The sequence below is a fragment of the Bubalus bubalis genome, chromosome 22, assembly GCF_019923935.1.
Source record: "Bubalus bubalis isolate 160015118507 breed Murrah chromosome 22, NDDB_SH_1, whole genome shotgun sequence".
NCBI classification, from domain to species: Eukaryota; Metazoa; Chordata; class Mammalia; order Artiodactyla; family Bovidae; genus Bubalus; species Bubalus bubalis.
In genome coordinates this window covers 4,032,414-4,049,514 of record NC_059178.1, presented here as the reverse complement: position 1 = coordinate 4,049,514, position 17,101 = coordinate 4,032,414, and the positions used below count along the sequence as shown (strand labels likewise).

General features: G+C 47.5%; 1 protein-coding gene across 1 annotated transcript; it reads left to right on the top strand.

The window, feature by feature from the left end:
* The first annotated feature begins 2,072 nt into the window (after positions 1-2,072).
* Positions 2,073-15,436, top strand: LOC102394967 (gastrin releasing peptide). Its single transcript, XM_025273361.3, has 3 exons — positions 2,073-2,361; positions 9,454-9,681; positions 15,234-15,436. Exons 1-3 carry the CDS (start codon positions 2,223-2,225, stop codon positions 15,269-15,271), a joined length of 405 nt encoding a protein of 134 aa, XP_025129146.2. The 5' UTR covers positions 2,073-2,222; the 3' UTR covers positions 15,272-15,436.
* The last annotated feature ends 1,665 nt before the right edge of the window (positions 15,437-17,101 follow it).

Genomic DNA, 17,101 nt, shown 5'->3' with positions numbered 1-17,101 from the left:
AACAAATGCCACTGAAATATCATGGCTGTTGGATACATCGATCCTTTGTGGAAGCAGCTAAAGGGTTAAGATCCATTTAGAAAGATTAGATGAAATGTTCCCAAATGGGGACTTCAATGAAGGAGTACCCTAATTTGTGCCACAGTGATAAGAGGGTGCAATGCCCCACTGAGCCAAAGCAAGTGATGTATCTAAGCCGGAGACTGGGTGCAGAAAGCCTGTAGACCAGGGGTTTAGAGCAAAAGTTGAAATGAATAGAGGAGCCCAGGTGCCTCTTGGCCTGTAACAGACCTAAGAAAGAGTGGCCTGCCTGAATTAGCTCTTTCTGTAGAACTGTTCCCACATTTTATTATATTTACAGTTGCTTTCTCTTGGTCTCATAGTGGGAAAAACTTTATTAAAAGATTCTAAAATAATCTTGATTAAACTAAGGGGAAAGGATATTTTTCTATAGCTTAATCTGGAGAGAGAAAGGTGTAATGCCCCTCAGAAGGCGTGGGGTTGCAGAAGGCATTTGGAAGCGAGCATTTCTCAGGTTAGCTGTTCATTCATCAAACAGCTGCTGTGCGCCACTGGGTCCAGGCGCTTTGCAGGCCCACAGGGGAACGAGACCCCGTCCCTGTGTTCAGGCGAGCTCCCCGCCAAGTGGGAGGCAGATGACCTACAGTTGGTCATCTGAAGGTGGAACATTTGCTGCCTAGTAAGCAGAGCCTGGGAACCCAGAGGGATGGAGTCCAAGCTGATGTGGGCTTTCCCCCTTAATTTTCACTTGGGGGCATTCCCTCAGGATCCTATTACTCTATTGTCTGGCTAATAATAGTGCTCTTGAAATTAGTGCTTGTTTTAACCTTCTAGCCAGACACATGCATGGAGATACTCTTCCAAGCTCAAGAACACTCAGTTATGCGACATGCACATGTCACCATCTGAGACTGGCTCAGGTGCATTGGGCCACCAGATAGAGAAGAAGGTATGATTTCAACTTAATTGGTATCAACAGCCAGTATTGACACGGAACACCAGCAGAGACCCACCAGCGAGTGATTCACCAGCACTTGGTGAGGAACAGGCACGCAGGAGCGCAGCAACACACCCCCAGCTCTGGCAGCCGAATCGTGGGCAACAGCATCCTCCCCGCTTCCAGTCACTGCGGCATGGCTATGGCGCCCACCCGCTTTGTATCCATGGCATTGAGAATCTGGGGAGTTGAGCCGGTGGCCCTTCCTCATCTCCGAGAACAGAAGGAGCAGAGCAAAGATGCCCAGCCCCAGAGGAGTGTGTAAACAGCAGTTGAGGGACAGTTTGCGCCGTCTGGTAGGCGCAGCCTAGGGACACCGGCATAAAAGCTTCTTCCATTAGCGGACCCTGATGAAGGGAACCAGGAGAGTGGTAAAACTGTTGCCGGTTCCGTCACATTACACGCCTTTCCCGCTCCAGCTTCCATTGCACCTCAGGGGCAGGGACGGAAAGCCCAGGTCGGGTGAGGGTATTTGCTGGAGGTGGTGAAGCGGCGGGGATTAGGGGCGCTCTGCAGGAGAGAGGCAAAAGTTTCGTGGGCTGGGACGCGAGGAAGGGAGGTGGTCCCCAGAGCGGAAAGGTCTGAGAATCAGAAGTGCTTTGCAATTCGGGCTCCAATCCCCTCCAGCAAAGCCCGGCCTAAAAACATCCATCCTCCGTGTTCATCCCTCTCTACAGCCCGCGCTCCGCCGCGCCCCTCTCCCCTGGGGTCAGGCGGCCGCGACCTTGCTCCCCCTTGCTGGATCCGAAGGCAGCTAGCCAGGAGGCGCCCTGGCCGAGCTGCGAAAGGAGGAGTTCACTACATAGTGTTCGAGCGACGGCGTCGAGGGTGGAAAGGAGTCCAGTGTGGGGTGACGGGCGGGTCTACGCGGGAAAGAGAGAGGCGCGCGGGGTACACCCGGCCTTTTCACCCCTGGGCGGGAAGATGGATGGTTTTCGGAGACTGTGGTTCAGCGCCCCGGCTCTCGCCACAGGGAGATGTCAGAGCGCTCGGGGCCGCGGCGGAGGAGCCACCCCCACCCCCACCTCCACACCCCCGCCCGCCCGGGCTTGCATATAAAGCCCCGGCGCGGCGGCGGCCGGAGCAGAGGCGGGCGGCGGCGGCGGCGCTCCTCCGAGCTCCGGATCCTAGGCGTGCCTCCGCGGGGAGAACGCGCTCTCCGCCCAGCCTCGCCGCGGCGCTCCGGGCGCTTTCCGCCGGGACCATGCGCGGCCGCGAGGTCTCGCTCGTCCTGCTGGCGCTGGTCCTCTGCCTGGCGCCCCGGGGATCGGCCGCCCCGGTGACGGCTGGCAGAGGAGGCGCGCTGGCCAAGATGTACACGCGCGGCAACCACTGGGCGGTCGGTGAGTGTCCCGCGCGCTCGAGTCCCGGCGGGGCCAGCCCGCCGCCGGTGCGCGTCTCCGCATCTCCCGGCGTTTCTGTGGCTCGGCCTTGGGGGGGCTGGGTTTGCTCCGACCTTTCGACCCAAACGCCCACCCTGCCCTTCAGCATCCAGGGAGGCCGTCGGTCCTTGCCGCTGTCTTCTCTCCTCCCCAAGACACCCACCCAGCACGCAGCTCTCCCAAATCCCAGAGATAACCCTCCGTGGGCATCTCCCTGCAGCACCCTTTATCCACCTAATCACAACCCTGTCTGGCATGGTTCTCTCCCCGAACAACTTTGGGGATCCGGGTCCCCAGGGCGTCCCGGAGCCCTGGTCCAGCCCGGCCGCTGCGCCTTTGCGTCTCACAAAGCCACAGGTGTGGGCCCGGGGCGCGGCGCCCACCCCGCCTTTCAGATCCGTTCAGCGCTTGAATCCCATCTCGGTTTGGAGCCCGCCTGAATTTCCCCAGGGTTTTTTTGTGTTGTTTTGTTTTGTTTTGTTTTTGCCTTGAAGCGATTTTCTTTTCTCTGCCCTTTTGCCTCCTTTCCCTCTTTCCGTCCAGCAGGCTCCGCGCTCGGGGAATCGCCCGGTCTCCACGCGGATCCCGCGTCTCTGTCCCGAGAGTCCTGATTTCCTCCGCCTCTCTCGCCCTCTAACCTCGCTCCTTCCCCCTGCCCCTCCGCCTGTAAGTCCCGCTCTCCTGGCTTGGAGGTGTGCTGGTCCCGGCCCGGCACCGCGGCGGGTTGGACGCCGGGCCGCGGAGCGCGCGCTCGCTGCCTTCCCGGGCCGCCGGGAGCGACCCCGCCGCTTCTACATCACCCCGGAGCCCTCTGCCGTGCGGAGCAGAGGCTCTGGCAAATAATACAAAACATTCGGCTTCCTCGGCCACCTCCCCTCTATCCCACAGCCAGCTACAACAACCCAACATTTCCCCGGAAGCCAGTCGATCCCTAGAGAGATGTCAGGCGGCGTGTGTGTTTCACGATTTCCTTAGTCATCTACTTAGGAGAGGTGGGAGGGTGTGTTGGAAAGATACCTGCTAATTCAACTCTTAGAGGCGTTACAGCATCTCTGTGTGAAGACTGCTGCTGCTGATGATGATAAGTCGCTTCAGTCGTGTCCGATTCTGTGCGACCCCATAGACAGTAGCCCACCAGGCTCCCCCGTCCCTGGGATTCTCCAGACAAGAACACTGGAGTGTGTTGCCATTTCCTTCTCCAATGCATGAAAGTGAAAAGTGAAAGTGAAGTCGCTCAGTCGTGTCCGACTCTTAGCGACCCCATGGACTGCAGCCCACCAGGCTCCTCCATCCATGGGATTTTCCAGGCAAGAGTACTGGAGTGGGGTGCCTACTAGGATGCGTTTATGTGGCGGGCGTGAGGTTAGAACTTCAGGCGCTCAGATCCGGTGCCTTGTGTGGGTTTCCCCGCAGAGAAGTGGAGAGCTCTGGGTTGCAATAGCGCAGTTTTCATGACTACTTAAGGAATCATTTGCCAAGTCCTCAACCCCAGACAGGAAAGTATTTGTCATTTTTGAAAGACAGCGAAGCCCAGGAGCCGGGGTATAGAAAGGAAAGATTGGGATGAGTGAAAAGCCCTGCACACCCAGAGAGAAGGACACTTGGAAGGTATTAAAGAAGCCAAACCTAGAATTGATACTGAAACATCTGGGTGTGTTTGGGGGGGTTCTGAAGAGCTGTGGTTCCACAGGCCCTTAATGTCTTAGTGCAGAAAAGAATTCAGGGAGAGGCAAAGAGATGGATAAGAAGTGATTTATTATAAAAGGATGCTTGTGAGGTTGACAAGTTGGCCGGTGAGAAATGCTGCACCCTGAGACCTTACTGGGCTATGCTTTCATGATCAAAGGAAAAACAGGGAGGGGGAGAACTTCTTTGCTTTGAGTAGACAGTCATGCTTCCACCATCAGCTCCTCCTCCAGGTTGGGCAGGGCAGTTCTGTGTCCCTATGTGGTCAAACTAGGTCTACAAACTGTTGTTTTTTGTGTGTCCAGAGAGCATGTCCTAGGGACCATTAAGTTACTGAGCTCACTGGCAGGATGTGGGTCTCATGACACCATTGATTTGTTGTTTAGGGACATGTCTCATACTTTTGTTCCATGGTTTTGTTGTAAGCAAGCCTGCTTGGTTTTGTCATTACGCAAACCTGCTCTCTTGAGTAATTGTGAATTTACAGGGGTCTCCCATATTTTTCCTACTTATAATCCCCTAGTGGGGTTAACTACTTAATTACCTATTTTGTCCCTTTACTCTGTCCTTATCAATACTTAAAAAGGGCTCCTGGGAGTTTAGATCAAGTGGCCATTGCCTAGTCTGGCCAGCAGCCAATGGGCTGAGAAGGTGGAAACCTCCAGATTTCCAGCCTCTTTTTGCTCATACATGTGTTTGTACCAAAAAGGCTCATTGTTAGGTAACTCTTGAAGGCCAAAAGCAGAACAAGAGAGCTAGCGGGAAAGCTAGAGTTAAGTTGTTTCTTTTTAAAGATTAATTTTGGGGACTTCCCTAGTGGTCCAGTGGTGACGATTCCATGCTCTCAACTTAGGGGCCCAGGGCTCCATCCCTGGTTGGGGAGCTAGAGCCCACATGTCATAACTAAGACCCGGTACAGCCAAATAAAAATAAATAAATAACAGTGTCCTTCTAATTTTTATTGGACTATAGTTGCTTTACGAAGCTGTCTTGGTTTCTGCTGTACAACAAAGTGAGTCAGCTGTAGTGTGCATTTACCCCCTTCCTTTTGGGTTTCCTTCCCATTCCGATCACCACAGTGCCTTAAGTAGAGTTCTCTGTGCTTCACAGCATGTTCTCATTAGTTATTTATTTTGTACACAATGTCAACAGTGTTTACGTGTTCATCCCCAGCTCTCAGTCCTCCCGCCCTCTGTTTCCCTCTTGGTATCCATATATTTGTTCCCAGCTCCAAAGTGTACCGACCAGCGGCACCCCAAATTGTCTTATTCTCTTATGTTCTTGCAAACATGCTCATTTTCCTTTTTCAGAGTTGTGCAGAGTTGATGAAGGGAAAGAGGGAGGTGATGCAGAGCATCACATTTGAGTTGAAAGTGACTCAACTTTTTTCTGCAGTGGCTGAGGAGTTTACTTTGGGAGGACGTGCCCTCTATTGGCCTGTGAGCACTCACAAGCATGAACACCACGCTAGGTTTTAAACTGAGCTTTCCGCTCTAAGTGAATGCCTGTCCTCCTCAATCACTGAAGACATGCAGTTTGGTTTTAATTAAAGCAAACGAAAGCCACATATCGCGGGCCATGAAGAAGCTGTCAGCACAAATTTGCAGGTTTGTTAAGTGATTTGCTTCTTCCAGCTGAGAGGAACGTGATGTGGCCGTGGAAAAGAAGTTAGCAGACTGAAAACTTAACCAGTTCTTAGCTGGCTTGATCTTCATGGAAAAGTTTTGTGTGTGATGCAAATACAGGTCAGCACTAATACGGGGCCTCTCCCCTGTGTGCCCGTGCAGTGTTTCTGTCGTGGTTCTGACTCTGGTGTGAAGCGTGCCGTGGAAGGCTCCATTCCGAACGCCAGTGCTCAGCTGCAGAATGGTTTACATAACTGTGCTGCACCAGCCACTGGGAGACACGGCTGAAGTACCCCCCCCAAAAAAAAGAAAAACCAGCTCTTATACTCAACACTTTCTGTCTTAATAGATATTGTCTGAAGTTAGGATAATCTTCAAGTTTGCAGTTCAAGAAAATTCTTTTCTCTTGCAAACCTGCCATTTTAGTGATATTTTTAAGTGATAAAAAAGGACAAAACCCACCCCCACCCCAGCGAGGGTTTATTTTTTCTAGTGCCTGTCTTTTGTCTGTGCTGAGATCTCCATTAATGTGATATGGACACATAACAAATGATGATGGGAGAAGAGATGGAAATGGGCATATCATCCACGTTGTCATGGAGACAATTATTTGGTTGATGGTCGCTAGCTAAGTAAGTAGTGCATTAGGACCCAGGGGATGTGTGCTTCTCTGGGATGTTATAGGTGGTGCACTTTCCTTAGAAAAGGACAAAAGTCTGTGGTCTAGGGAAGGGAGTCTGAACACCCACCCACCAAAATGGCAAATACTGAAATTCAGTACAGGGTCCCCATAGCTATGTGTAGCTATGTGCTAGGCTCCGTCATGTTTGACTCTTTGCAACCCCATGAACTGTAGCCTGCCAGGCTCCTCTGTCCAGGGAATTTCCCAGCCAAGAATATTGAAGTGGGTTGCCATTTCCTCCTCCCCTGGCCCAGGGATGGAACCTGAATCTCCTGTGTCTCCTGCATCGGCAGGCGGATTCTTTACCACTGAGCCACCCTGGAAGCCCCCAAGGTCCCAAGAGTCTATGTTAAATCACCCATAGAGTGGAGGCCTACGTTAGCCTTCCATTGTAGAAAAGTCACAAAATTACTCAAGCACGACAAAAATGAAGTCCTTCTTTGTAAAAACATCTCCATCGTCCCTCCGCTTCAGTTCCAGCATCCTAACTAGATGACAGGCAATGACCAAGAGCAAGAGCAACTGAGGTCATCATTGGGAGCATCAGATTCTAATCCTGCTTTCCCATTATCATGATTCAATTTCCTCCATAGTAATAAAGCCAAGTGACTTGCTACTTCCTGGGAAGTTGTGCAACATAATCATTTTGATGGCTAAAGGCAAGGTTATTTAGTGCATGTCTGGACACCAAGTTCACCAAGCAGATAAGTGGGGAGCCAGCCTTTCAAGATTCCAATCCTTCAGTTGGGACAGTATCCTCAATCGAGTCTTAAAATTGTGTGACGTGTCAGGCCCTAAGCGACTTGGCAAAGCTCACACTGCAATGCAGGGAAACCTCATTTTCAGGCTTCCCAATGTGCACAGAATTAATTTTTCTGAGTCACATAATGAGTCATGACATAGTGATATATGATCGCCATTCCTTTTGATGACATTAGAAAGCCTTTTGTAAACCTCATACTTATTTCCAAGCCCCAGAATAATTTCTAACTGCCTTACATTCTTAGGAAGTTCAAAGACACTTGGAAAGCAGTGTAATACCGTAGAGTCTGGACTGTGAGCTGATTTGAATCCAGAATCTTTACTTGCATGTGTGCAACCTGTGGCAAGTCTCATTTTCATCAAATTGATTGGGGTGTGGGTCAAATGAAGTAGTCCGCATTGAAACATCCTGTGGACTGTACATCACACACACAAGCAATAAAGTCACGGTCTGGGCTTCTTTCTTGGTATACAGAGCTGTTAGGAAGGAGCCTCGTTCCATTTCAAGTGGTCTCGGGGTCTATCAATAACCTTTTTCATGGCCTTTGCCTTACATTCTTCTAATGCCAGTCAACACTAAAGCCACAAAGAGCTCTTTGCTTGTGAACTTTAAATCAAATGCACCATAGTTTTATTACTGTGAGAAATTAAAAGTGTTCTAAAACTCAATTACGCAGACTTCCCTGGTGACTCAGTGGTAAAGAATCCACCTGCAATGCAGGAGACTCGAGTTTGATTCCTGGGTCAGAAAGATCCCCTGGAGAAGGAAATGGCAACCCAGTATCCTTGCCTGGGAAATCCTGTGGACAGAGGAGCCTGGCGGGCTACAGTCCGTGGGTCGCAGAAGAGTTGGACACAACTTAGCAATTAAACAACAACAAAATCCAATTACAGAGAAATGAGGAAAATCAACCGAAGAAAGTAAATAAGATAATGTGAGTATATTTAAGCCATGGGCTAAAGTGTTAGGAATGCAGTCGTTAAATTTCATCCCCTTCTGATCCTATGGCTATCCCCATTTGCGTACATGAATTTTTATGTTTTTCGTGGTTTGGCCTCCTGCATACCAACTTTTATTTGTTTTTATGGCAAATGCTCATCTCTGGAGCTCCTGATAGACTTTTGTGACCATTTTAACCTCCAAGAGAAAAATACTGCATCTCGGTGGCTGAAACGCATTGGCCAGAATTTGTCTTCAATTTATTTTTCATTACAAACTGTAATTTCTAGGTACAATTTTAGGTTCAGTCTCAGCTAAAATTCTAAGAAAGTTTAAATGAAAAATTCCTTTGGTACAGATAAGAGGAAAGCAACACCTTTTTAATCACACAAAGAAGAGCATGGAGACTTTTCAGGAGAAATTCAAAATTGACTGGGGAAGATGTTCAGATGCCATCCTTTAGCTGGGAATAGAATTCTATGCACACAGAACTGGTGATAGAATTTTAGATGTGGAAGGTTCCTTCGATGTCATGTGACCCAACATGTTCATTTTATGGTTGATAAAATTGAAGGCTGGGGGTGCAAAATGACTTGAGAGAGGTCACCTGGCTAGTGAGCAGAGGGACCAGACCCAGGGCTCCTGAATTGCGGTTCTGAATTCTGTCCATTCATTAGGGATTTTGAGCTGGGAGCAAAATCTGTCTGTTGTTTACAAACTAACTCCTCCTACTAATAAAGTGCAATTTATATCGCATTTAGGAGGAAGAAGCACAAACACAGTCGGTGCCTTTTTAAATTTCTCGTTCATTCATTCCCCTGGGTTAAATTAGTGGCATGCTGTTTTGGGTTTTGTTTTGATTTTTTTTTTTTTTTGACCCAGAGTATATGCTTATTTTATTTTTTATGAATGTGGCATTGAATATCCTTTTTTAAAATTGGGGTATAATTGACATCCAATGTTTTGTAAGTTACAGGTGTACAAGATAGTGATTCATAATTTTAAAGGTTATACTTCATTTCTAGTTATTATAAAATATTGGCTGTGTATGGTTTCTGCTTTTGCTGCTGCTGCTGCTGCTAAGTCACTTCAGTCGTGTCTGACTCTGTGCGACCCCATAGATGGCAGCCCACCAGGCTCCTCTCTCACTGAGATTCTCTAGGCAAGAACACTGGAGTGGGTTGCCATTTCCTTCTCCAATGCATGAAAGTGAAAGGTGAAAGTGAAATCACTCAGTCATGTCCTACTCTGTGTGACCCCATAGACGGCAGCCCATCAGGCTCCTCCGTCCACGGGATTCTCCAGGCAAGAACACTGGAGTGGGGTGCCATTTCCTTCTCCATTCTGCTTTTGAACAGGACACTTAATGGGAAAAAAGAGAGTGGCAGAGTCCCCACAACTTCATGAGGAGGAGAGCCTGAAGGAGCAGCTGAGGGAGTATGCCCAGTGGGAAGAAGCGACAAGGAACTTGCTAAGCCTCCTACAAGCAAAGGCGGCCCGAGGCCACCAGATGCCTCCATGGGAGCCCCTGAGCATTCACCAGCCTGCCTGGGATTCCGAGGACGTCAGCAACTTCAAAGACACAGGTTCGAGACTCAAGGGTACAGTGAACATACTGGGGAGGTGGAGGTCAGGAGAGGTGGGCTGGGGCGGGGGTGGAAGGCGCATGGGGAAATTGGAAGAGGGGAAGTTTTTTTGCAGGGAGGAACAGAGCTGCTCTTCATGGCGGCTCCTGCAGGCAGATGCTGTACACACTCAGAGGATGCGTGGCTAGTCCCCATGCTAGCTTTTCTTTTTGACGTCATCAGTTATCTTTCCTCCTAAGACATCGAATTCCTTTTTAGGAGTTTTGTTAGCAATTGTACATTGGTAGGGTTTTTTAATTTACCACATCCTTCCCCAATATTTTGACCGTGAGGCCATAGATTATTTGAGTTGATCCCTGTGGAGCTATAGATATGTTTGTTCATGTGTATGTATTTTAAAGATTCATTTATTTGGCCGTGCTGGCTCTGAGCCGCCGCACCCAGGCCCTTCGGTCTTCGTTTCAGACCTCTTTAGATGCAGGGCGCAGGGTCTGTAGGTGAGGCGCGTGAACTTTTAGCCTCAGCATGTGGGATCTAGTTCCCTGACCAGGGATCGAACCCTCGACCCATGCATTTGAAGACGGATTCTTAACCCCCGGGCCACTAAGGAAGTCCCAATATATGTTTATTCTTTGATGAACACTAGTGGAAGAGCCTTTTACAAGAGAGCATTCTCGTTTGCTACTTCTGATGCAAGCTAGTACCCCTTCATATTTGTTCCAAATTTACCTAGTTTGGGTCTCATCCGAATATTTTAAAACTTGGTGAAAATATCTCAGGTCAACTAATCCATTCTGTATGTGATTTTACAGAGGACAGAGGGAAACATTTATACCAAATTGGCACTGTTAGGTACAAAGACAGTAAACAAGATGAAAGAGAAAATAAAATTTATAGGAAGAAAGCAGGGCAACTGAAAATGAGATGTCTTGTTAACTTTTAAGAAGTTTCCCTGAAATTTATGACAAAAGGCAAAAGTAATCATTGAAATCCTCCTAATAATAGTAGCCAAACTAACACAACATCGTAAATAAACTCTACTCCAATAAAAAATTAATTAAAACGAAAAATAACCACTAGTGTTAGTAAGTATTTTCCGTAATCCAAGAGCTTACCTCTACCCGTTTCCTCGAGTGGATGCTCACAGCAGTCTTAGGAGGGAGATTCAGGAAGGTTCTCTTCATCTCTCCGTTTTAAAGGTGAGGAAACTCGGAGGCCGGTCATGTACCCTTTCACGGGAAAAGCCAGTGGGGTCTGCCTTGGACAGTCCGCTGCCGTTCGAGGGGGGGAATGGTCCCTTCTGATCCTAGAGATGAAGGGTGTGGGAGGCAGTGGCAGCCTTCCCTCTTGCTGCTTCTGGCGAAAATAACATCGTACTTCCCTCACGGACCTTGGGGAGCTCTCACGTGGTTACCTCTGATTGATGGCCCCTTAACAGAGGCTCCGGGCTGGTGTGGCCAGGCCTTAGCTGGTCTCTTACAGCCTTTCTATGTCAGTCTACTGTGGGTTCTCTGTGCTGAATGCAAACAAAAAAAGTTTATTTGTTGCATTAAGCACCTAGAGAGAAAGTCTCCTCTAGCCTTTTTTCAGAAAGAAAATCTGGATTACATCAACTGATACAGAAATAAGTACCAACTTTGTGCAGAGCCCCGAGGATCTGATTCTCTGGTCCACACTCGTGTTATATAAGCTCTCATGTCTGCTAATGAATCGTGTGGCTCTGAGGGTTCTGGGAATTTGTGATTGACTTCTTGGGCCCTAGCTGACCTGGGCTATTCTTGGTCAAGTGCTTTGCTGGACTTCCCATGGGTAGATATCCAACAGCAAGGCCTTCTCCTTGGTCAGAAGACTAACCATGATCACCACCATAAAACCCTCTAAAATAGCAAACACGGAAATGGACTTACCCTCATAGAGCATTCATAGAATACCACCTCTCCACACCCTGGCTGCCCAGGTGTCTTAGGGGTAAAGAAGCCGCCTGCCAATGCAGGAGACCCAAGAGACTCAGGTTCCATCCCTGGGTTGGGAAGACCCCCTGGAGAAGGAAATGGCAACCCACTCCAGTCTTCTTGCCTAGAGAATCCCATGGACGGAGGAGCCCGGCGGGCAGCAGCCCATGGGGTCGCACACAGTCAGACACAACTGAGCACACGTGCACACACACCACATCCTACCACGTTATGAGTCCACAGTGCCTCACGGCGACTCAAGCAACGACATCCACTCGAGTTGCTTTATTCCCCCAAACCCAGCTCCGCATAACTCTGGAATGTTTTGAAAAGTGCAACTCCTCCCTCAAGGATCAAAGTTCTTTTGCCATCTTCAGAAGGACATTCTGTAAACTTCAAAAGCAATTGCAAAAGATTAGTACTCTTGCCTGGAAAATCCCATGGACTGGGGAGCCCGGTGGGCTGCAGTCCATGGGGTCGCAAAGAGTCGGACACGACTGAGCGACTTCACTTTCACTTTTCACTTTCCTGCATTGGAGAAGGAAATGGCAACCCACTCCAGTGTTCTTGCCTGGAGAATCCCAGGGACGGGGGAGCCTGGTGGGCTGCCGTCTGTGGGGTCGCACAGAGTCGGACACGACTGAAGTGACTTAGCAGCAGCAGCAGCAGCTCCAAAAAGGTCTTTGAGCGGCAGAACTATAGGATAGATTGGGTGGGCAGTTACAGAGGGTGGCTGTTTTAAGGGGACGATATTTATCAGTATGCAGTGTGAGCTGAAGAAGTCATCTTTTTCTAATCAGGCCCTGCTTTCCATTACATCTCTTTACGCTCTGTTCCTCTTTTTACAGTTTCAGAAAGCCCATCTCATTTAATTCCACCTCAGACTGAATAACTAGCTATTGCACACACTGGTCCTCTTCTTTTGGACTTATTTCCCAGCAGCATGAAAGACAAATTCAACAGTTAGTCTTTGCAGAGACCAAAACAGTTGATCACTTTTCTTGCTTTAGATACTCCACCTCAGTGAAAGTATGTTGATATGAAAATTGAAAACATCCTACAATTATCTTACACAGAGGAAGTACCAAGAGAATCATTCTATTAGAAATCCTTATATCTTTCAGTGTTAGAAAGAAGTTTAATAATTCAGCCAAGCATTATCAGAATTAACAGCAGGACTTTTCTTAAAATTAAAAACTATCCTCATGCTCCCCTCTCCCATTTTAGTAATAAGGCATCAAGTCCTGTTTCCAAACCTCCCAGACCTGGAGTTACAACTGAGCATCTTCCTGTTTCATGACAAAGATATTTACTTGATTCAGGAAAAGATTTATGTAAATGCACACTGAACCTAGACTAGTATATCATGACCAACAGGATCCAGAACTTTATTAGCAATGATGGCCAATAGTTTTTCAAGGTTAAACCTATATCTTTTAACTCTACCCTTCTCACAAAAGTTAATGGAATTTTCCCCCTACGGTTTCCGTAACATGAAACAGTGTTCAGCTCAGCTACAGAATCTAATCCATAATCCTGGAGGTGGCTGTGGTTTGTCCTGAGTTTCAGTGAAGGTTGAGGCTGGTCTTTGGGTTCCTTTTGTAATCTGGACCCAGCTCTTTTTTTCTTCTTCTTCTTTTTCAGCCTCGCATTTTTTCTCTTATTTGGTTGACGTGGGGAAAAGGACCTGGAGAATGCATTGCAAGGGGTGTTATGGAAAGAAAGTAAATGTACAAATTTGCCCTCACTTTAAATTTTTTTTTCTTTTTAAGTTAGTACTATTTTAATTTAGTTTGTCCTCACCATGAAGTATGCAGGATCTTAGTTCCTGGACCAGGGATGAACTTGTACCCGCTGCATTACAAGTGCAGAGTCCTAACCACTGAACCACCAGGGTATTCCCTGCCCTCACCTTTAAGGGACTGCTCTGACTGTTCCATCAGATGAGCAAAGGGAATAACTTTATTTATTAATATGTGAAATGCTCTAAGGGTAGCCCCATATATCGTAAAAACAACATACAATTGAGAATACTAAAAAGCTTCTGCTTACCCTGACCATTTATATGAAGAAGCAGAGTGAAGCCGGCCCCCACCTCAAATACAGTTCCCTCCTACCCTAAGCATGGACCCTCTCCGCCTCCAGGCCCTTGATTTTCTTCGGTTACGCAATCTGTCTTTTTATTGTCACTGTACTTCCATTCCCTTGAGCCAAGCTCGCAGATTCAATATTCTGAGCCAACGCAGGGGACTTCCATGGGCTTGACCTCGTCTGACCCCTGTGTGCTCGGGGCTCCTATCACAAATGTGTGGCAGCATCTTCAGGCAGGCGGGCGACCCTTAACAGTGCAACCTGGCCTCCTGGAGAAAAGCAAAGCTAATTGGCCTGTGTGGGAATTGAACCTGAGGCCCTGGCTTCATTATCACCTGGTCAAAACAATCGAGCCACTGAGCAGGTAATAACTGACCTGAGAATCTCAGTAATTCCTTTATTAGGAACAAATGGCTGGTCTGGATGTTGGGGAACCTGAATTGCTGGAGAATCTTGGAAGGTATAATAAGCTCTCATCTGGATGAAAAGTGTTTTCTCATCTCAGTGGATAAAGGGTGCTGTGGTTTAAAATCAAAGCTACTCATCCTTTCTTCAGTCTTAGTTAATTTGAACAGAAGCCCACAACAAGCCAACAACAAGCAATGTAGAATTGGCAGAAACCCACATTAGCTCCTCTTCCCAAGTTGCCCACACGACTGCCATTTACAGTCATGGGTTTATAACGTGTAACTGTGTAATTCATGAGCTAGCTTTGACTTGTGGAATGAGGCTTTGCCAGAGAAGCAAAGTAGCAATTAAGATTCCACTGTTCCCTAGCAATTCCCCCACCCAGCTGCTACTTTAGTAGCAAATTCCTGGAAATAACACATTTACATTTCCAATGTTAGTCAAACTGTACCTGTGTAAATGCACTTATCTGTGAAGCAGAAACAGTGGCAAAGAGAGCGGACTCGCGGTTGCCGAGGGTGGGAGAGGGTGGGGGGCGGATGAATCGGGAGTTTGGGATTAGCAGAGGCAAACTGTTGTGCACAGAGCAGATGAAGCACAGGTTCCGCTGTGCAGCACAGGGAACCGCATTCAACATCCTGTGGCAAACTATGGCGGAAAAGAGCAAGAAGACAGAATGCACATGGATGTGTAAGGAATCACTTTGCTAGAGTGCAGAAATTAACACGTTACAAATCAATTACCTTTCAATCAGACACATTTTTAAGAAAAGTTTTCTTAAAACTTTGTGAATATACAGAAGACTTTGTGAAAATATATATGTGACTACATCTGTGTAGTCACATCAGGACATAAAGTAAGCTGATATACCAAAAAGACCTGAAAATAATGTGGCTCCCCAAAAAGAGGAAGTTAATTTCCCTCTAGGGGGACAGTTGTGGTTCTAAGTATTAACGTGCTCAGAGTCACCTGGAGGTCTATCAAGCTCCCAAGTGATGGTTTGTTGGGAATAGATTTACTTTCTAGTATTAGACTTCAGCATCACTAACTACATTTGCTTAACTCTTTCTAATATTTTTTAACTTGGACTCTTCACTCCAGGTTCTCAGCATGAAGGAATGAACCCCCAGCTGAACTGACAATGACGATTGCCAACTCCCTCAAAGAAGCAAAACAAAACCCTTAAGAAACTGCATTCTATGGGCATCAGTTCTACTGGATCATCAACAAATTTCCTTTGTGCAAAATACTTAACTATTCTTGTACCTTTCAACTTTGACTAAAGTCATGATTTTCAAGCAGCATCTTCTGGTTTGAACTTGTTTGCTGTGAAAAATTGTCCGTAAAGAGTCTTCTAATTAATGTTCTTTACATCTAGGCTGTCTATTAGATTCCAGTCCCCAACCTGTTACCAGTCACAATAAAAGCTTAAACATACTGTCCAAAGGGCAGGTAGTTCTCTTATTTTAGTTCCAGATAAGAGGGAGTGATTAGCACTGAGATTAACAAACAGCTTGGGACTTCCCAGTGGTTAAGACTCCACCCTCCATGCAGGGAATGTGGGTTCAATCCCTGGTTAGGGAACTAAGACCCCACGTGCTGCAGGGTGCAAACACACACGCACCCCAGAAAACAACAGCAAATAAGAAACAAGCAGCTTCATAATAAACTTGTATGCTTATAGATGAAGGTGGGCTGAATTTTTAGCTTTCCCCTCTGAAAGCCACTTTATTGATGAATATATATACACACACACACACACACACACACACACACACACACACACATATATACTGAATCCTTTATAGATGGCATTACTAGAAGCTCAGGCTTGCTTTATCGTTACCAGTGGATGGGCTAGGTTGAGCGTAGAGGCTGGCCTTCTTTATCACGTAAAAATTCCCATTTTTGCAGCCTTTACCATGACCAGGTATTTGGTCGATGTTACTGATATTCTCCTCCTAAGAGTTTTGTAAGCTGAGATGACCCTTCTCACTTAGCCAAAGAAACAGAGTCAGGTCAGCTGACTTGCCCAAGGTCACACAGTCAAGGGAACTGGGATTCAAACTTCTACAGTCATCAGATATTCTGTAGCATTTCACAGTGTTTCTATTACCTCATTTTGAGACCCTCTGCCAGGATATTTAAGCCTAGCAAGTAGCGCCATTTCTTCAATATTCCATCGCCAGTCTGGGAGAGGTAGTCCCCACAGCCAGATTTAGTCAGCTCCACAGCAGAGGGAGAAGACAGGCTCCCAAGAGCCCCTTGATTCTCAGAGAACATGGCCTGGCAGTTCACAACGCCCAGTTACATTTTTATTATGGCATTCACACATTAACAGATTTTAAAGCTTCTTGCCATATGTTTAGATTTCTTTCGTTTGGGGAAATCACATTTGAAACGGTGAAGAGATTTATCTTGACTTTGCTTTGATTATCAAAGAATCACATAAGATGTACTGTGTTGTAATCCTTTCAAAACTACATTGGCTCCCAGCTTATCCAGAGCCAGGGGACCTCTTCCTCTTCTTGGGATGTCCTAGGCCCGTTTCCTCAAGAACTCAGTCCTGGGCTGAGCACACTGAAGCCCGCCAGGCAGCCGGTGATAAGGGTATAAGTGGGGGATAAGCCTCCAGGGGGCCTCCCTGGTGGCTCAGCTGGTAAAGAATCCGCCTATAGTGCAGGAAACCTGGGTTCAGTCCCTGGGTTGGGAAGATCCCCTGGAGGAGGGCAGGGCAACCCGCTCCAGTATTCGTGGGCTTCCCTGATGGCTCAGCTGGTAAAGAATCCACCTGCAATGTGGGAGACCTGGTTCGATTTCTGGGTCAGGAAGATCCCCTGGAGAAGGGATAGGCTACCCACTGCAGTATTCTTGGGCTTCCCTTGGTGGCTCAGCTGGTAAAGAATCTGCCTGCAATTCAGGAGACCTGGGTTCAATTCCTGGGTTGGGAAGATCCCCTGGAGGAGGGC

What these genes read in the sequence shown, in the direction of transcription:
- LOC102394967 (XM_025273361.3), top strand. Translation starts at nt 2,223, where the DNA reads ATGCGCGGCCGCGAGGTCTCGCTCGTCCTGCTGGCGCTGGTCCTCTGC. An exon ending in CGGCAACCACTGGGCGGTCG is followed by an intron (nt 2,362 to 9,453) that starts GTGAGTGTCCCG and finishes GCTTTTGAACAG; the next exon opens with GACACTTAATGGGAAAAAAG. An exon ending in CAGCAACTTCAAAGACACAG is followed by an intron (nt 9,682 to 15,233) that starts GTTCGAGACTCA and finishes TCTTCACTCCAG; the next exon opens with GTTCTCAGCATGAAGGAATG.